The following is a 21,281-nucleotide window of genomic DNA, read 5'->3' on the forward strand; positions in this document are numbered from 1 at the left end:
AAAATTTCTACAGTTTATGTGCAGGGTCGTGGGGACAAATGCTTACTGCAAATATACCCCATGGGTTATTCTTGCACTGTAGAAGTTATGGTATTGAATCAACAAGCGGATCACAGAGGATATAAACCACAGCCAGTTGATACAAATTAATCATTAGACAAATCAGGGCTTTCAGACCTACCAAAGCTATTGAAGACCAGGCTAAGTTTCAGGTTTGGGTTTAAGTAAAGTGTTGATAAACCTTTACACACAACCAAAATCCCCTAGAACAGTTGTTCTTAACCTGTGGATTGTGGCCTCTTTGGGGTACAAACAACCTTTTCACAGGGGTCACCAAAGACAATCTTCATATCATATATTTACATACGATCCATAACAGTACAAACTTACAGTTATGAAGTAACAGTGACAGTAAGTCATTGTTGGACCTCATGTTGGAGGTCACCCCAACATGAGGAACTGTATTAAGGGGTCACATTAGGAAGATAAAGAACCACTGCCCTAAGGGGACTCTGCATACCCTCAGCCCAGGTTGCTGCTCCAAGCATTCAGGCACGACATGAAAATTCCCATCTCATTTTCACAGCCACATGGCCGGCTATAAACTAACTACTGCTGATTTATTATGAATCTCAGTTTTTCCATTCACACCCATCTCTAGGGATTTCTGCCCAGGTTTTACCAAGAGTATTACATTTCCTTACACTTGATGCCATAAACATTTGCAAGGATGCCCAGGGGCCCAATAAGGTTCAGCAACATGTGGAGTCCACCCTCAGCAGGATATACCCACCCTCAAGGGGCCACTCACGTGTGGGAGAGAAAGGTCAGGAGGGCTCAATGGGCTTTGGGGTATACACCCCAACAGGTAGCTGCCTCCAACCAATGTGAGCCAGTCCCCAGCCTCAGCGTCTTACCTGAGACCAGGGTGAGGCAAACCAGCTGCCTCGTCGGGGGCCTGCAGCAGAATATGGAAGATTCTTGTGACAGGGAAATAGGACACAGGCCCGCTCCAGCTCCAGGTCCGGCTTCGGCAGATGTGAGCACTTCTTGGAGGCCAGCTCTCGGTACTTTCCAGAGACATACTTCTCGGCACACCTGAGAACTCTCTGCTGGGTCCCCCTCTCGCAGGTCACAGAACACTGGGAAGAGGAGAGCAGAGAAGGGCTCAGCAGTCAAAGTGTTCCCCGATGGCACCAGCTTTAACACTTACATAAATATGGGTATTTCATGGCTTGGCAATGGCATTAAAAAAAAGACATTTGGGCTGGAGAGATGGCTCAGCAGTTAAGAGGATTGCCTGCTCTTCCAAAGGGCCTGAATTCAATTCCCAGCAACCACATGGTGGCTCACAACCATCTGAAATGAGATCTGATGCCCTCTTCTGGCCTGCAGGTGGACACACGACAGAATATTGTATACATAATTAATAAATAAATATTTAAAAAAAGACATTTATGATATCCAACATTAAAGTCAATAAGGAGGATTTGAGGTTGAGCACTGTGGTACAGAAACTCCCAGCAGGAGGGTGGCAAACTGAAGACCCTGACTCCAAACCAAACTACAAACAGCAGATAATACTACAGGCGATACAGAGGGGTGGTGCAGAAGGAAACCTCATGGGTGTGATTCTGAGGACACTTCTACTGCTAAATTTAAATGCTTGGCTGTCACTGATAACAGCAGAGAAATATTAGGAGCAAAGATATGCAGTGAATCATACCCCTCGGTATCGCCCCCACACCTCCTCTGCAGCCACAGTATGGGCCCCTAGAGTATTCCAGGGTTCAGAAACCTTCCCTAGAAACCTGAGTGGTTCCTGGAAAGGAAGCAGCTAGGCACGGGGGCGGGGGTGAGAGCATTTGGGGTGTGTGTGAGAGCACTTGCTCTCTCTGGGATGCAAGCCAAGTCCGAGCGAGCCCTGTTGCCTGGCTCCTGCGTGAGCTGAGAGGCCCTGGACGGATCAGTAAGTGGACAAGAGAAGCTGTAGCATCTGCTAAGCAGAGATGGCATGTGAGGCTGCATCCTCTGTGACCTCAGGCCAGCGCCTGTGTCCACAACAGGGATCCCAGTTCTGAGCAATGCTGGGCAGCCTCAGGACCACCAGGTCAAACTGCCAACAGGAGATCTAAGGGAGCCGAGCGCCTCACATTCACTTACTGGCTTCCAAATGCCTTCTGTGTACCCTCCATCCAAGACAGAGTTCCCATTAGAAGACTATTCTATGCTGCCTATTGAGTATAGCACTGAGAGAAACTCTGGTATATGTGTGTAAGTCTGTATGAGAATGTGTGCGTTTGTGCATGTATGTATATATGTGTATCTCTCTCTATATATATACACACACAACATGTGTACATATAATGTATATATATGTATACATACATCTTTTACTCTGGGTGAGATGTATGTATACATACATTATTTTGAGTGGTAACCTTTGAATTTCTTTTCTTCTTCTTATTGTTTTTGTCTTTTTAATTTATTTAACTTTATTTTATGTGCATTGGTGTGATGGTATCAGATCTTCTTGAATTGGAGTTACAGACAGTTGTGAGCTGCCATGTGGCTGCTGGGAATTGAACCTAGGTCCTCTGGAAGAGCAGTCAGTGCTCTTAACTGCTGAGCCATCTCTCCAGCCCTTCTCCCTCCCCCTCCTTCTCTCTGTACATGTGTTTTAAATTCCTTATCAAGAATTTCCTCCCTGGACAGAGCCCATAGACTATGCAGCCTAAACCTTCTGCTGTCTGCATTTAGCCTCAGAGGTTTGCCCAGTAGACTCGACTTTCCTACTGAAGGTGAAACCCATCCAGAATCGTCTTGCATTTGCTCTGGGTATCGTGAACCTGTGCACTTGACTAGCAGTGGCGAGCTTACTCTTTCCACTGGTCAATGCTGCACTCAGCTTTCAGTGGTAAACAGTATCTCAGGAAGATGCAAAGCCCCGGGGGTCACACTGACCCTCCTTCCTAAACAAGGCACTACCTGATGTGTGTGGAGAAACAGGGCATCTTGGCCCTGCCCTGAGAAGTGTGAGAAGAAACAAAGACTTTCTTTCCCAGCTGCTGTGGGAAGGTGAAAGTTTGGCCTTGGGGAATATTATATCCTTGGCAGGTGTGGAAAGATTTCCGAGGGCCTTTTGGGCTCACTTAGGCCAAGGCTAGTCAGGAAACCTCTGTACTTCAAGCTCAGTGCTCCATGGCTAGTCCTCCCGTGGGGTCTGGACATCTCCACTCGGATGAAAGGAGATGTGCTCTTCATTGCTGTCCATCATTGGCTCCACAGCCAGCGGTTCAGCAGTGCAACCCAAGACATTTCTACAAGCATGAACTGACTGCGCATGGAGACCCTCTTCAGAAATGCATCCTGTGCTTTCTGAATGAGCACATCCACTCCCCGATGTGCCCAAGGCTTGAGAAAGGCTACTGACTTTCTTTAGCCACCGGTGTCATTGTGAGGAGGGATTGGGCACTGAGGGAGCATGTCAGCATGGATGCCAGGGAAGCAGGAGATCTGGGGCCATGGCTGACAGAGGGGACTGACTCAAAGCATGGGAAACAGAACTTGCGCAGTGTGAGAAGGCACGGTAAAGCTAGAGGAGGCAGAAGCAGGCTGCTCGGAGGAGTGAGGCCGACCCCATTCTGAGGGAATCTGGTGGGCGTACCTGGGACCAGGCAGACACCAGCCACTGCAGCTTCTTGTGCTTGTGGCAGCGCGTGAGCAGGCAGACTTCGTGGGTCCTCGGCTTGGGTTCCGAGGTGCAGGCAGCGTCGTGCAGCAGCTGGGCTCTGGCTGAGGGGTTGGTGCTCTTGCAGGCCACCGCTCTCTTCCTCCACCCTTTTCCACAGGTTCGAGAGCACTGCGCAAGAGAGTGAAACTTTCAGCAAAGGCAGGACAGTTTTCAGACTCGGCTGGATGTCCCAGGCCTTAGACAGAGCATCCCACAGTGTGTGGTCCAGCCTCCGTCCCTTCTCCGCCCCACCTGGTTACCTCAGCCCAGGGCCCGGTGCTCCAAGCGGGTGGGCAGCTTTGAGAGTTGCAGGCCTGGTGACTGGAGGGTGCAGGCTGCGGGCACAGGCTGGCCGAGATGGGCTCGTCACGGTAGTGCACCCTCCGCGTACACTGCACAGGTCTGCTCTGAGTGCCCCCGCCACACGTCCGGCTGCATGTGCTCCAGTTTCCTACGGACCAGCTGGCAGGGGACACAGAAAACCACAGTGAGGGAGGGATGGCGCCATGGCTCCAAGTCAGTGGATACGTGTGTGTGTGTTGACAGGTGGTCCATGGCTTTCCTGTGATACCTGACACAAATGTAATCTTTTCCAGCCACAATTTTTATAGAGTGGCCAATTTTGCCTATGTGTTGCGGCTGCTGAATCGGACTCTACACATTTAAGGGGAATCTGGCTTCCCTGTATTTGCAAATAACCCACCTTAGAATAGATCTTTAATCTCTCTCTAAATTTTTTTTATAAAAATAGAAAACTCCGATCATATCCCAAATAAAAGACCTTTGTGCTTATACCCACTTAGCTTCAACAGCCATTAACACGTGACCTTAACTTATGTAACAACTGCGTGCAAAATTCAAATGCAGCTATTTCAATATAACATTTGTATGTCAATTTCAGACAGTTATTTCTATGTGCATTCCTTGAGGATTCAAATCCTTTGTGTTTTTAAAAATGTAACCACAATATCATTATATCTAACACATTATGGTATTTAGCATGTGTGTATGGGGGTGAGATTCGGAGGAGCTAAAGGGGTAGGAGGAGAATGATCAAAATCCATTGTATGAATTAGTGATCCTTATCTTCCATACAGCCTGCTTTTTCTCTCCCCCTTTTCTCTGTTACAGGATTTTGGATGCTGTGTCTCTGTCTTTCCTAGATTCCTTAGCAGCTGGGTAATTCAGATTGATTGGCTGTCACCTGTCGTCACCCAGGGCTTGGCGTACCTCTTGACAGGATGCCGTGATATCTCATCATCTTTTCGGCTTCTCCACAGTGTTTTCTCCCAAAGCTACACTGTGACTTCCATCTCTGGTTTTAAAAGCATCCTTGTTGATGGATGTGCTGGCTGGAACTGGGGGGTGGAATGGAGGTGGGTCCAAGGTCAGCCCAATGGTGCCCTACTAGGTGTGAGCTAGGCCTGGGTATGACTGCACAGCCTTGCATTGGAGGGCTTTGTGGCCATGGTGATAAGTCAGAACAAGGGACCATGAGGACACCTATTTCAGCATAACCATGATGGTCAACCAGTCCAGGGGACCATGAGGACACACACTTTGGAATGGCCATGATGCCCAATCTGTACAGAGACCGCGAGGACGCACAGCACGGTGTGACCATGACGGATGCTCAGCCAGACAGGAGCCGTGAGGACACATAAGGTGGTGGGGAAGTTTGCCCATGAAGCAATCCCCTTGGTTTAGTCTGGGCCTCCTTTGTCAGTCTTAAGACTAAGGTGGTAAATCTGAAAGGAGAGTCAACTGAGGACTCCTCCTGGAAGAGAAAGGGGAGCCCCCACTCCAAGTTCCGCGATGCTTGCAAACTCGGTAGCAGCCGGGTGCTCAAGCTTAGTTTTGCTTTGGAGGTGCCGTATGCTGCTTTATTCCTAAAAAGATTCCATTACGTCTTGAAGCAAACTGTAAAGAGCCTGTAATTTTGAAACATATAAAAAGAAAACACACAAGGGCTCTAGCAACTGGTCCCACGTCAACTGTGGGAACACCAGATTCTCAGTATCAGCAAGATGAGTGTTTTTTATTGCATGCTAACAGATAAATGGCTCGTCCTTCTGGTGAGGGATTGGTGTCTGCTGTGGTGGTGTGACGGCTCCGCACTTGGATCCTCTTGGTTGCTCCTTGGACACCTCTGTACGCTTTCATGATGGTTTTTTAAAAAATATACTTTCCCATTTTTTTATGTTTGCTCTCAGCCCTGCAGTCTTATAAATGGTAATTGGTGTCCACGCTGGGGCCGTGAAAAACAGCTTGGCTGCTCGCACGCTCTTCATACCTCCTCCCTAAGTCTCCTGTCTCCACCATCTCAAGCCACTCCAACTGGGTTGAGCCGTTCTCTACCGGCTCCCTTAACTGCAGGTCATTAAGAAAAGCCTTCTGAACAGAGATCACGCAGATTGCTTCTGTAAGCGCCAAGTGTCTGTTTTGCTTCACAGAGGGAAATGCCTTCACTCCAGCTTAAGAAAGAGTTTCAGTTCACACTGTTCTGATACCGCCCGAGGGAGGGTTCCCCATGCTGGAGCAAGCCTCATTCAGCAGCTGACCATGGACCACAGCAACGACTGCTTTGTTTAGTTTGTCTGTGTCTACCAGTGGAAACAAGAAGGCTACTCTGTTCCCAGGCAGGATATGGATGCACTCAGCCTCCACTGTAGGGGCTTTCTCACAGGGCCTGCCTGTGTGGATCTCACCATGGCTGTGAGTTGTACAGAGAGTTGCTTTATCTCAGACTATAAGTTGCATTTGTTGGAATCTTTTGCTCCACATTAAGAATCTGTACTGATCAACAGCTACTGAGGTTTGGATCTGGACTGTTCTTCAAAGGCCAGGGTGTTGAAGACTGACAGTCCTCAGTGCTATTGCGATGTGATGCAGAAACTGTTAAGAGGCGGGGCCTTGTCACAGGGACTAAGGTCACCAGGGCAGACTCTCGAAAGAGCTGCTGGGACTCCGGACCCTTCTGGCCTCTCATCTGCTTCTGGGACCCTATGAGGAGGCAGCTTTATTGGGTTCACATTCTTGATGTTTCCCCACAAGCCCATGAAACAGGGAAACCAGCTTTGGAAACCTCCAAAACTGTAAACTAAAATGAACCCTTCTCCTTCTTAGTTGACTGGTGCAGGAGAATTATCTGTATTCTGTCAATCATATTTTAATAAAACGCTGATTGGCCAGGCAGGCAGTATAGGCGGGAAAGCCAGACAGGAAGTAGGGGTGGAGCAAAGAGACTGGGAGTATTCTGGAAGCAGAGCTCCCTCAGCACTCCTGTCCAGACCACCAAAGAGGCAACATGTAAGCTGTCACACTGAGAAAGGTACTGAGCCCATGTGGCTAACGTAGATAAGAATAATGGGGTAACATAAGTTATAAGAGTTAACAAGAAGCCTGACCTAATGGGCCAATCAGCTTTATAACTTATAGAGATCTTTGTGTGATTGGTTTTCTTTGGGGTTTGCCGACTTGTTGGGGTGCTGGGCGGGATAGATACCCCAATAAACCGGCCCTCATGTTACAGTTGACTCATCCCTGGCTTTGTTCCAGTAACAGAGCACTGATCAACACACCAGGTATTAGATGTTTCTCACTGAAATCCCCCTTCCCATCCAGTACTGATTTAAAGATAGAAATAATACCGGGCTTCACCCTGTCTATTGACTTTGTTGGCATTTCAAGGTCAGGCATTTCAGAGTTAACTCTCAGTGGATGCTTTTGGGTACGGTAATCATGGGGAATGATGAACACACAAATCCCAGTCACAACAACACAACTGCAAGAAGTTGTGATGAGCGTTCTGTGTCCATGGAGAGACGTCATTTGACAAATGAGGATAGATGTCATTTGACAGAGAACAGTGACAGTTGGGAAGCTCTAACTTGAGCATTTATCATCAGGTGGCTTTTCACAACCTGGCTTTCCCACATAATAGTCTCTGTCACAGCACTCAGGTCACTTATGATTAAACCATCTTCTTCACAGTGTACGTGAGCCCTAATGAGTCCCATGATACCTCCCACCCAGTGCACACACACACTCAGCACTTAGCAGCTTCCAGCTGCTTCTGTGACTTGAGAAAATTGGTGCTAGCCATGCTCTGAAGCCACATAAACCTCATCACCATGTGTAAGTCATTTGAGATCCACCACCCTTTTCAAACGAAATGTCTCAACTATAACAGTTCACATTAGCAGTGAACACAGGCACTTTGAGGTAGCTGCCCTTTCCATAGGACAAAATAAGCTTATTTAGAGCAGAAGCCGGCTTGCTTGCCATGGCCTGAAGTCAGTGGATGGAGGACATGGAAGAGGCAGGTGATCAGGGCCCGTAGATCTCCCTTCTTATTGGGTGATGAGAATTTAGGGTTGGCCTCTCTGCCAAAGGGCATTTCTGTCACCATCTCTCCACACCAGCCCCAAAACAAGTTCCGTCTCTGCAGGAGCCAGGAAGCCTGTTAGGTAACCACACCCATAAGAGTGAGCTCTGGGATCAGGTGGACAGGCAAGGCAGACTGCTACAGTCTTAGGGTATGTGCCCATCTCCTGAACCCAGGAGAATCTCCAGAATCTCCAGGTTAAAAATCTTTTAACATGTGACAACCCTAGAGGCTCAGAGTCATGGTGCAGCTTGGCTGGCATGCTTTCTCCTCCTCCTCCAAAGGTGGTTTACACAGATGACTGACATACACTGACCAGCAGGCCAGGACCTTCTCTGTGATGTGTCCTTTGGGGGTTCATCTGTGTCTGCCTCTGCTGTCTAGGTTGGGACAGAAAGCCCACTTCTGACTGATGGCTGGCGGCAAGGGGCAAGCGCTGGAAGCCAAGCTTTCCCTGACACCTTGAGGATTTCCACTCAGCAATTACTTCATTTTCTTTAGCCTCAAAAAGTTGGACCACTGTCTTCCTTTGAAGAGCTGAGGGACAGATTTATAACGAGACAGACACGGGCCCTGAACTGTTTTCATGTCTAGATGCAGGATCTCTCTGCTGAAGTGCTCAAAGCCAGACATCAAAAACTTACCATTAATTTTATAAACTGTGAGGAGTCGGAGGCCTATAAAGGTTCACTTATATATAAAAACGCTATTTTTTACCAGATTTTCTTCTCTCACTGTCCTGCCATTGCAGACCACCTTACAAACAATCAGTAAGCACCACAGAGCTTCATTTACACAGGGTAAAGAAAAGGAAAAAAGGGAATTCTGGAAGATACACAAACTGCAAGCTGGCCACCATGTTATTCATGGTCTCAGTTCATCCAGGTTCCAACAAACGGTGTCCATCTGTGTTGACAGAGGTTTCTGTCCCGCCCAGTCCCAAAGAAACACACAGAGGTCTACATTAATCATAAACTGGTTGACCTATTAGCCCAGACTTCTTACATCCTACACTAACCCATAATTCTTATCTGTGCCAACCATGTGGCTTGGTACCTTTTATCAGCAAGGCATTCTCATCTTGCTTCCTCTATGTCTGGATGATGACTGCAGACTGGCCCTTTCCTCTTCCCAGAATTCTCCTGTCCTCATCACCCTGCCTCTACTTCCTGCCTGGCTACTGGCCAATCAGCATTTTGTTAAAACAATACAAGACCATTGTCCCACAGCACATCTGAGCTTTCTCTCTGTAGAACACTGGGCTGTTGCAGTAAACTTCTCACGATGCCTTAGGGGGACTGATTAGTTCCTGAATGAAGGGAAGTCATGACTCCTGGGGAGTCCGCCTTCCATACAGTTTCCATCACGAATGGGATGGATAGGGTGGGCATTTGATCCTACTGAGGCGGCAGAGGTGACTCCTGTTGACCAGCTTCATCTCCAAGAGGTTAGTCTAAGAGGTCTGGTGCCCAGTGTGTGAGTGAGTGAAACAGGAGCAGGCTCTGACCACAGATGGACCAAGGTCTATATTTGCCTTTGTTCTGCTGGAAATAACTAGGGCTTCCTGTGTTCAAATTGCAGTTTGTGGTACAACTCCCTTCATCCTGCTGCTGAGAAAGAAGCTACTCCTTGGGTACTGGGTCAGCAAGGTCCTTCGCTTAGGATGTCCTCCAGGGACCTAGCCATCCTCTGGGCTTTGGCAGAAGACCGCAAGCCTTCTGGCGTTAAAGCGAAGCCACCTGGGAAGTTAGAGGACATTGTCCCCAATAGTTCATTCCCCCACATCTCTCAGACAATCCACCTTGGGAAGTGGGGGACTTTCTTGCCCTTGAAGGGCAAAAGTAAATAGAAGGCAGACTGAGGTAGTGGGGTGTTCACGGCTGAGTACAGGTTCCCCAGACTGTACTTACGGCAGCCTTTCTCAGGGGCAGGTTCTCACTGTGTCCTCTCGCATTCCTCTCTCAGCAGAGAACCACTCAGATGGGCTTCTGTCCTGCTGACTTCCTGGACCTGCTGTCCTCTTCTCAAGATATCAACCACATGGCCCGAGTGGTCTCCTCCTTGCCCATAGGCTCACACTGGCCTCATTAAAAGCTGGTGTGTTCTCACTGAAAGGAGGTGTCCACTCCCTGAGATTCTTCACCCGGGAGGGAGCTCTCTGGCCCTGCTCAGCACTGGAACACCAGCCTGGAGATGCCAATCTTGCCCTTGGGTGTCCACAGCCTTTTGTTTTTGCTGTTCTCTTTTGGGTTCCATCCACCCTGCTGCATCAGCCCTTAAAGCCTGTTTATGCCAATGGGTCCTGTCACTGCAACTATGTGACATAATTAGGCTTGGTGTACACTGCAACTATGTAACATAATTAGGTTTGGTGTAACTTTGTGAAACACAAGCATGAAAAGAGAGGCTTGTTTCTAAGAAAATGAACTTGAGTCTTGGGAATGACTCAGTAAAGACTAGTCATTAAATGGGACTGCTGTCAAATTAGGTGTGGCCGGAGGAAAACTAAAACACAGAAAAAAAAAACCCAATCCGAAATGGTTTTGCACTGGGATGAGTGGCGTGAACTCATGCATTTCAGAAACTCAAACTGGAAACCAGTACCCTGAATTTGTTGGTGGATTCTTTGTCAACAGAAAGGTCGGGCCATTAAATAAGAAACTCACCAAGTGACACAGTTACGGATCTCCAGTGAAAATAAATATTAAAGCCCCCTCCCAGTCGCTCTTGTAAATTCTGCACTTTTTGAAAACCAGTGGGTAGACAGGCCTTGTTTTGATAGCTCCTCACCCACCCTGTGGACCCTGTGCTTAGGAGCATCTTCCTTCAACAGCCAGTGGCCCATCTCCACTCCTACGACCTATTTGGGACCCTGTACTGAAGCCGGACCCTGGTCACTGTCCCCAGCTCACTAATGAGAAGTGGGCAATCATAATGTGAGGTGTTGTTGCACAGGGCAAACAGAAGTGAGGACATAAAGGATTCAACACCTTAGGTGTTCCATCTGACGGTATGTGAATGACTTTTCTGCAGAGCAGGCACAGGGTCCTGGTCCTAAAGTCTCTTGTTCCCCAGCTGTTGAAGACCTCCCCCCCCACTGGCATGATTTTAATGTTGCAATGTAGGAATGCTTGAAGTGGGGTGGGAATCTCCATCTGGAGACTTCAATAAACTTTGACGGGCAGAGGCACAGCTTTAAATCACTTAAGACCGGAGCATAAAGCAATGGCACCAACTGTGCCTGGCATCCTCCCGTGTCTTGTACTCTCCTCCCCAACATCCCGATTCTGATTAAAGTTTCCAGCTAGCAACACATGCCATGATCATGTGAAAACAGACACAGGTCCGTGATCCAGTCTGCCTCCCTCTGTGTCAGCTATTCATGTTGTGTGTAGATGTCTACACTTGACCTTTGTACCTGTCATTTATCTGTCAGTCTGTCTGTCTGTCTGTCTGTCTGTCTACTGCCTATCTGTATGTCTGTCTGTCTCTGTCTCTCTTTCTCTCTCTGCCTGTCTGTCTAGTTGCCTATCCATCTATCTAACTATGAATATATCTTCTATCTATGAATTGAGTATCTAAAACATCTGTGTCTAAGATCCACCATCCATCTGTCATTTCATCTATTACCCATTTACATGTCTATGAGCTTATTGATCATCTGTGTGTCAATAGATCTATTTATTCCATACACTTGCTTATTTCTGTAAGTATTTTTCTATTCTTATAAAATATGGTACGTATTTGAAATGTGTGCCATAGGTAGAATTATCAGTGAATGATTATATTGAATTTGGGGACTGTGGACATTTTGGACTCAGTCGTGCTGAGACCTAGAGACCAGAATAATGCAAATATTATGAGAGATTTCTATGTGGTTTAACCTGAGGATTTTCCAAAGTTTCTGGAAAAGTAGACATATTTTTAAATCTGCTTTTGTTCACAGACACACACACATGCACCCACACTTGCGTGTACACACACAAATGTATATACATCCGACATATATACCATCAGTGTTGATAGGTTCATAGTGAGGACACTGTTGATCAGTATGGAGTATGTGGTGATTCTATGTGTCTTCTCAATTTTTATGAGTCTAAAACTGCCGGAGAAGTCCATTAAGTCAATTAATAAAATTACACATATAACATAGTAAACAAAAGTAAACAAAAACCTAATCTAATAGTAATAGAGAAGGAATCCCACAAGGCAGATTTCTAGGTGTGAAAATGTTACATCTACATCCCAAAAGTTCTTCTGCATCCTTCCTGCCTCAATTTGGTCTCTCCTTCAGGATTCCAGTGGTTTAGCATACAGGCACAACCTATCTGGCTCTAGCTAGCTCTGTTGGTCCATGTTTGCAGCCTGTCTTTCCTCAGTGACATTTTCAAACCTGCCTCCCCATTGCTCAGTCCTCCCAGCTTTGCTGTGCTGATATGGAGCAGTATTACCCATAAAGGCAGGAAAGCCTTATCCCTCTTGCTGTGATGTCTGTACCCCTACCTGACTATACATTCTATCTAAGGATACTCTTTCCAGAACCAGCAGCTCTGGGTTTTAGCTGAGCAGTTAGCTGGAGACTGGTGGATGCAGAGATGTGTGGGCATTTGTTTATCTGGTTAAACAAATATAGTGATATTTTTATTTATTTATTTAATAAATAAAGCTTGCCGGAATATCAGAAGGGCAAAGTTAAGCCACTAGAAGTCAGGCAGTGATGGTACACATCTTTAACCTGAGGATTTTTGAGAAAGAGGCAGATGGATCTCTGTGAGTTTAAGGCAACCCTGGGCTACACAAGATCAGTGCAGAAACTAATCCAGGTGGTGGTGCCTCAAACCTTTAATCCCAGCACTAGGGAGTCATACACTTTTAATCCCAGCACTAGAGGGAATACACAATAGGAGGAGGCAGGGGCTCTGGCTGCCCAGTCTGCTGAGTCTGTTTAGGGTGCTTAGGCTACAGTACTCAGCCTTGGAAGCAGTTCAGACTTCTCTAGTGACTTGGCTGCTTTGTTTTTCTGGTTTTCAGGTTGAATCCCAGTATCTGTCTCTGGGTTTTTATTATTCTTGCTACAAATAAAGATGAGTTAGGTGCTTTCCCCATGAGACACAGGGGTGGGGAGTGAATTGCCTGTAGTGGGGGGGGCATCCCAGGACGGTGGCTACTCAGGTGAGTTCCTCTGTCCCAATGGGGCAGTGCAGTACCAATGGCCTTATGGAAGGTCTCCTCCCAGCCCTGTCCAATACCTAAGGGCCACCAGAATCTCAGCGTACATAAAGTCCAGCATCCCATACTTGGACATTTTTCTCACAAGAGAGAAGAAAGCATTTGAAGAGAGATTCAGACAAGCATCCTCCCTCATCCATGTTTACTCCTGTGGTATCACAAGAGAAACAGTGTACTTGACACCTCGCGGAATAGCTTTTGGACTCAAGCGCAACAAACATACCATATATATATGTATATATATACAAACCCACAAAAGAATAAAACAAAAAACAAAGCAAAACAACAAGAAGGAACATTCTAACACCATTCCTAAGGGTTCCTGAAATCAACTGAAATAACCATGGGGAGGCTTGGCAGGGCCAGCTATGTTACATCATTCATGGGAGTAAAAGCCGAGTAAAAGCAGTGGACCCCCCCATTATAAGTCGCTCAGCTCATGTCTGCAACAGCAGCGGAGAACAGGCATGGAATCCCTCAGGCGGGCTGCGCTGTGTGCTCAACCTCAGGGAGACAGGATCTGTGGACCCTGAGCCTTCTTACCTGGGAGGACAAGCTGACACCTTGCAGGGTACCAGCCCTGTGGCAGGTCGAGTCTTGGGGTTGCAGAAGGATGCATTCACTTGAACCCTCAGGTCTCTGTAGCATCCCTCTTTTGAATTCATCTTGCCTGTAGGAAGGGAGCACACGATAAAGACAGGGAACCATGACCAGAGATAAAGATGCAGAAGAGCCAGCAAAGCCATCTTGAAAATCATTTGAAAAACCTTAACCATGTTTACATGCCTCTGTGCTAATGCCCAATGCTCCAGAATTTACATATTTCTTTCTACATCTTAACATTTTTAAATTCAATGTGTGTTGTCGTGAGGATAGAGCCGAGTGGTCGACCGCCTCCCCAGTAAGCACAATGTCTAGGTTCAACCCCCAAGACTGTAATGAATGAGCAAACAAAATAATAAGTAAATTTAACATAGTTTTTGCAACCAAGGCTGTCATTCATTTGATGAAATAAAGTCATTTTGCAAAAAGCTAATTTTCCCAATATATTAATTAATTTTTAAGATAACGTTTAAACATTTCACATGTGAATACTACATTTACACCATTTCTGTCCCTTTCCCAAGCCCACACACTCTTTCTCAAATTCATGACCTTATTATATTTATTATTGTTGATATCTGTAAACTACTGAGTTGATTTCAATAGATACAGATATTAATCATGTTGGTCTTACATATCTGTTCATGAAATGATAAGAGGAATCAATTATTAATGAATAAATCAGCAAAAACACAACAACAAAATGATGATCAGTTTATCAGCTAGAACCCATAGTTAAACATCACCAGGCTACACTGTAGATACCATGCTCCTCACAGTTATGGCTTAGGAGGGCATCAAAAGATCATCACTGAAGTTTGGTTTGGTACTCAGCCTTCATACATGCACTATCTAAGGCTCTGTGCGTGTCCTGTATTACGCTCAATGTTCCAATGAGCTATGGTCTTCCACCAGACATATATGAGATATCAGGAATAGCCAAATATAAAGAGAAATCTGATGGGTAGCTGCCAGGGCAAGAAGGTACAAGAATGAGGGCTTGATACTTAATGAGTACAGAGATCTAGGCGGGTAAAAATGTACAGGGGATGCAAGGTGGTCATGGTTGTACAACAACATGAATGCACTTAGTGCCATAAAACTGTACTCTCAAAAATGTTTAAAACAGTACGCTTCATGATATATATATACATGATATATATATGTATGTATATATACATACATTGCCGTGATATAAAAGTAGGCTGTTACTAGTTATATACTTTGAAAGATGGCAATTAAATGCATTCAACAGAAGGAAAGAAAAGGAACATATTTGAGTCAGTATGAGATGAGCACAAACAAAGACGGATAACAACTGTGCTTGGTAAAGAGGCTGTGCTTTGCCTTGCGGAGCCTCTGCTCGTTAGGACTCAGCCTGGCCTCTGACCACGTCCCTCTTCACTCCAACTCCTCTGGCCACAGGCAGTGAGAGCTTCTCATGAGCAAATGGACAAGATGGTTTCCAGGAACCAAAGCAACCCAGCAACCCCTAAGACTCCTTTTCAATGGGAGCTGAGCGTATCGATGAAGTGAAAAGTCTCTGAGAACACATGAGATCCAAGCTAGAGACTAGTTCTCCTGAATTTAAAACTAAGGTCCTCTGCAAGCCCCCAGGTCTGAGATCCAGCCCCATTCTATGATGCTTCCCGAGGGGGGCAGCCTTTGTGAAATTATTCAGCAGTGGGGTGCAGTGAGTATATATAAACACAATAAACCAGATTAAATCTGTCCCCTTTGGAGTTCCTCAAGAGAGAATTTTGAAATGATGTTATTTTAATAATTTTTGATGAGGATGGTTTATTTAAAAGCACTGAAAAATATCATACAATATTCTGTAAAAGTAAAAGAATGTTTATGCAAATATAGTGTATCTTGAATGCTAATCATGAAAAACTATGTCATCATACACAATGCTTTCAGAGATTGAAATTGAGATAGAGTTGGTATCCACTGATCCTCAGTCCCATTAGGCGTGTGTGTGTGTGTGTGTGTGTGTACACACATACACAATCTATGTGAGTTGTAGTTTCATGTACTGTGAGTCACTGAAGATTTACTGACTAGTCTGAGAGAGCCTATCTCCCATTTGATTCAGATGGAGAAAAGCTACTTAGCGTGGTTCTGGGGTGGTATGGACTGCCTGTAAACAGAACTGGCAGAATAATAAAGTTCAGATACCCACAAATCAGATCTACAGATAAACCAAACCCTGTGTTACAGACAGAAGAAAGCCAAAGAAGAACCTGTGACCCTCCAGGGGTCAGAGGCCCCACTCACTGTCTGTGAAAGCAGTAGAACAGTTGTGAGCAGGAGTGTGTGTGTGGGGGGGGCGTAGACAATGCTGATGAGCCCCACACTGATAAGCATCGTGTCAGGAAACTCCACTATGAGTGAGCGTGGGATGAGTGAAAGATTGTGTATGTGTTGTCCTGCACTGTTCAGGATGTCACATCCCCAAATGTTCATGACCAAGACCTGGTCAGGCTGTGCCCTTCCATGGCTCTGCTGGACATTGTTGTCTATCATTATTCTGTAAGTGAATTTCCTCTCCAGAAGGGACTCTTAGAGCTGAGTGATGATGAGCTTCTGATTGGTAGTGTCCTCTTGCACTACAAGCTGACCCTGACTCCCTCTCTGCCTCCCGACTCTGGGATTACCTGGCAGATCACTTTCTAGTCTTCCAATCCAGACCAGGACATCCCTTCTCCTAATTTCTTGGTAAGAATCCTTAGGCCTGAGTGTGTCTTATGTTCCCTGAACATTCTAGTCCTATCCCAGTTTCTGAAGCAGTGCATTTCGTCTTTGGCTTGGTTATTATTGTTGAGTTTCAACAATAGGAGCTTTAGCATAAGCCCTCAAAAGAAGGAAATTGAGAGGGTTTGGCATCCTTCTGCTGCAGTGGACAGAAGCATTAGATCTGGATTGGAAGGTCTGCGTCAGTCTTTGGGCATTTACTTGGTCATCATTTGCTTGTATGAGTTGCTTGGAATTCTGTTTTATAATTTATTTTTATCTTCAGTGCATTGGTGTTTAAATGTATGCCTGTCCTGTCAGAATCCCTGGGAATGGACTTCCAGACGGTTGCGAGCCGCCATGCAGGTGCTGAGAAGTGAACCCAGGTCTTCTGGAAGAGCAGCCTGTGCCCCTAACTGATGAGACTTCTCTTCATCCCTGCTTAGATTTCTTATCACCAGAGACATCTGTGTCTTTCAGGATCTCTGGAGAACCAGGGTGATCCAGAGGTCTACAGAAGACTATCTGTGATCACTATTTTTTATAAGCAATTGATATGCATAATAAATATGTTTAAATATCTAGAATGATTTCTCACTTCCTGGCTAATCTGTCACAAATATTCTTACTTAATAATATAAGAAATGATCCCAAATATGTAAACTTAAATGAAAAATGTTTCAAATATATGATAATCATACAAAAGCTCCTAAAGTATTCTGTTTGAGCATGTAAAATAGAAATTGAGGCCCTGTAGAAAAACATGTTTCATTAGAAATACTAACTTCAGAGGGGGTAAACAAAGTGATATAATTACTACAAAAATAAAAATATATAAACATCTAATTCTTACAAAAACAAGATTCTTAAATGCTTCCATTGTAAATTCTATTGAAAGTTGAGAAACAAAATACAAACATTACATCAATTACTTCAATTGCTTCAAAGTATAAAAAATAAACATTTCCAACATGGAAAGAAAATAAATTTTGTAAATTTTATCACATAAAAGAAAACTACATTTGGTCTATACTTCAGAACACTAATATAGAAGATACTTCTGAGCTTGGGGATAGCAGTGTCTAATGGCCTGTTGGAAAAGAATGTAAGGATGGCTGGCTGGCTGTAAGAACTGTGAGCACATTTCACCACAAAGTGAATCACAAAGCAAACCCTAACTTAACTGCAGATATCATAAGCTCTACATGTGAAATTCAACTTCCATTTTTGATAAAAATAGATGCTTATACTTTAATTAGACCTAGAACTTAGTATTATGAGAGAATCAAGGAGGATTTTCAAGGACATGAATAATAAAATCATTTTAATTATGAACCCTGTCAGCTAAAAGTATCATGGGAATGCTGATTTAGACAATGAGAAAAAAGGCTACAAACAGCAAGTGGAGAACACATGTGTATGGTTGCATGTCTAGAACAGATATATCATTGCATGCCTAGAACACATGTGGTATGGTTGCATGTAGAGAAGAACTGGCTGTGCCCACCAGGGTAAAGCCGGGGTTCTGTGCCCAGGGCCCAGAATAGACACTTGGCCTTAGCACCTTATCTTATGCTAAGATAGTAAATCTATTAGGTATTATGTCTTTCTGTCCTGATATTTCTTATCATAGTCAATATAGTTTTTACACCATGAAGTTTTCTGGAGGATTTGAGTATATGAGTTGGTGACAAATGACAGTTAATTTCATCAGTAAGGTTGATTAGAAATCACACTCTCCATCACTATATTTTCTATATATGAGTCTGTTTCTCATCACTCATGGCCTGGTTTCATTCAGTTACCCACACACCACTTCTGGGGTAGTATAAGGAGTGTCCTAGCTTCTCCACAGGAGAGAGCTAACTCTGGGCACAGGATGGCCCGTGTGTAGCTGGGCTGGGCATTTGTTCCCTATACTCCACCTCTGGGGCAGCATGAGAAGTGACCTACCCCCTCCACAGGAGACAGAACACTCTGAGTGTATGATGGCCCAAGTGTAGTTGGGCTGGACAGCTGGGGTCTTCTCATTCATTGACCTTGGCAGTGAGAATTCCCAGGCCACACCAGGGTTCCTACCCTGGAATAAAAGCTGCAGAAGAAGAAAGAGAAAACATTAAGTGAATTAGAGTAGCATCAATGACTCTCTGATAACTATTTTGGTTTAAACTATATAGAATAATACCTTATAATACTAATCACATGATAAAATACTGTCTATTTTCTAAAATGCCCATTGAATACAAGCAACAAAATTATCTCCCCAAAATGAGTAAGAATACACACAAATGAATGAGTAAATAAAAACTATAAAACCTATGGAGAACTAAAGACATTTAAATACAAGTATGAACTGAAGCAAGACATGGCCATTGGCAGCCATTGCAGAGGATAACTAAGCTTAACACATAGACATTATGTGTAGCTTAACACATAGACAAGGAGGAATGGCAGAATCCATTAACAACATTAAGAATAAGTCTCAGGTGGGGAAGAGATTGGAAAAGGAAAATGTAGGAAAACACTACAAAGTCCCACACAGTAAATCACCAAAACCCTAATATGAATCAAGGAGAAAGAAATGCGAAAAATAAATCAACTAAGAAAAGAACCAATAAAATTACAGGACTCAAATCCCTCCCAATAGAAAACCTCTAGGTCTCCAGTTGAAGATGTGGAATAGCTTGTTGAACTAAGCAGCAAGCAAGGATTGTTTGTAAGAAACTGGCCAAGATGCATCCGTACTGAAAGTGAAGAAATGGAAGTTAAACATAAAAGAAGCAGGGACAGCTATCCTCTCTGATAAACTGACACTAAGCCCAAATTAGGAGAGACAAAGAAGGTCACTACATATTAATAAAGAAAATAACCCATCAATATGCTATAAGCGTCATACATGAGCCTCAAATACTGATAAATCCTAATTCATGAAACAAACAGAAATAGACATAGAGGCACTGACTGGTCCAGCTGCAGTAGAGTGGGTGACCTCAATGCCACACTTTCCCTGAGTGTAAACACATACTGAGTAACAGACAACAACAACAACAGCAAAAGCAACAAACAAAGTTCAAACTCGTGCCCCACCACAGATCTTAGGAACTTAACAGACATCTACCAAACACATCATCCAAGAGACAGAACAAACCACTCTCAGCAGCCACTGGGAATTGTTAGAAAATGTACACAAAGCATTAGCTTTTCTCCAAATAGTGAGCAAGCCAAGAAAGAAGTCAGGAAAGCAAACACATGTAATCATAACCCCCCCCAAAAGAATTCCTAGGAATAAAGATAACTGAGTGACTGATGTACCTCAATACAGATAACTTCAAAATACTTTATTAAAAAAACTTGAAAAATAATAAACTACATATCATAAAGACATGATGGTTTGACAGAATTAATACTGTGAGAACGGCCACACCATCAAGAGCAATTTACAGATGCAGTACAATCCTTGTCAAAATTCCAATGACACTCTCCACGGAGGTATGAGAAATAATTCTGAAAGTCACCAGGCAGCATGTAGCATCCTGGACGGCCAACACCACCTGCTCAAAAAGAGTGAGACTGGGGACCTCAAAATATCTCATTTAAGCTTATACTACAGAGCCATAGCAACAAAAACATCATGTTACGGGTCAAAAATGGGTCTTGAGACCATGAAATAAATAGAGACAAAAACATACTCTTTCTGAAAGAGCATCCTGACTTTCAACAACTTTCCCAACACATACACTGAGAAAATGCAGTGTCTTCAGTGACGCTAGGAAAACTGCATATTTATGTTAGAAAAATTAAATTGGACCTATGACTTTCATCTTATATAAAAACTCATATAATGGGTCAATGACTTCAGCTATAAGATTGGAATCTCAGAAATTGCTAAAAGAAAACAGAGAGACTACACTCACAATATCATTGTAGGTAAAAACTTCGGAAAGGCTTCCAAAGTTCAAGAAATACCAAAAGCAGCCAGGACTTCTGTGGGTCTGGGTGTAAGTCTGGGACCTCCAAGGGAGTAAACAGGAGCCAGAGACCTTTGAGGGATGAAGCTCAAGCCAGGGACTTTTGTGGGAGTGGGCCCAGACCAGGGACATTTACGGAAACAGGATTGAGCCTGCTACCTAGCCCGGAGCAGGCCTGAGACAGCGAATTCCACAGGAGAAGGGACAAGGGAACAACTGCTGAGGGAGTGGGCAGGGACCAGAGACCTCTGCCGGTCCGGGCATGAGTCTGGGACCTCAGAGAGAATAAGCCTGAGCCAAGACTTCTGTAGGTCTGGGTGTAAGTCTGGGACCTCTGAGGAAGTAGGCAGGAACTAGAGACCTCAAGCATGGACGATATAATAGAGGAAATAGACTCAATTGTCAAAGAAAGCATTAAATCTAACAAAAACTTAACACAAAATATCCTGGAAATATGGGACACCGTGAAAAGACCAAACCTAAGATTAATAGGTATAGTAGAAGTCCAAGTCAAAGGCACAGAAAATATATTTAACAAAATCACAGAAAAAAACTTTTCCAACATAAAGAAAGATATGCCTATGAACATATAAGAAGCATACAGAACACCAAATAGACTGAA

The 21,281-nt window shown here is 44.5% G+C and overlaps 1 protein-coding gene across 1 annotated transcript in view; it reads right to left on the bottom strand.

The window, feature by feature from the left end:
- The window catches only part of Adamts16 (ADAM metallopeptidase with thrombospondin type 1 motif 16), a 70,175-nt gene that overhangs the window by 8,464 nt on the left and 40,430 nt on the right, over positions 1-21,281 (bottom strand). Inside the window, exons 14-18 of the mRNA XM_087897038.1 lie at positions 18,645-18,783; positions 13,896-14,022; positions 3,994-4,195; positions 3,668-3,862; positions 918-1,142 (exon numbers count right to left, since the gene is read on the bottom strand). Coding sequence (XP_087753164.1) covers positions 918-1,142; positions 3,668-3,862; positions 3,994-4,195; positions 13,896-14,022; positions 18,645-18,783 — 888 coding nt within the window. The remainder of the gene's footprint in view (positions 1-917; positions 1,143-3,667; positions 3,863-3,993; positions 4,196-13,895; positions 14,023-18,644; positions 18,784-21,281) is intronic.

This window comes from Myodes glareolus, chromosome 15 (genome assembly GCF_982192425.1).
Source record: "Myodes glareolus chromosome 15, mMyoGla1.1, whole genome shotgun sequence".
In the NCBI taxonomy this organism is placed as follows: Eukaryota; Metazoa; Chordata; class Mammalia; order Rodentia; family Cricetidae; genus Myodes; species Myodes glareolus.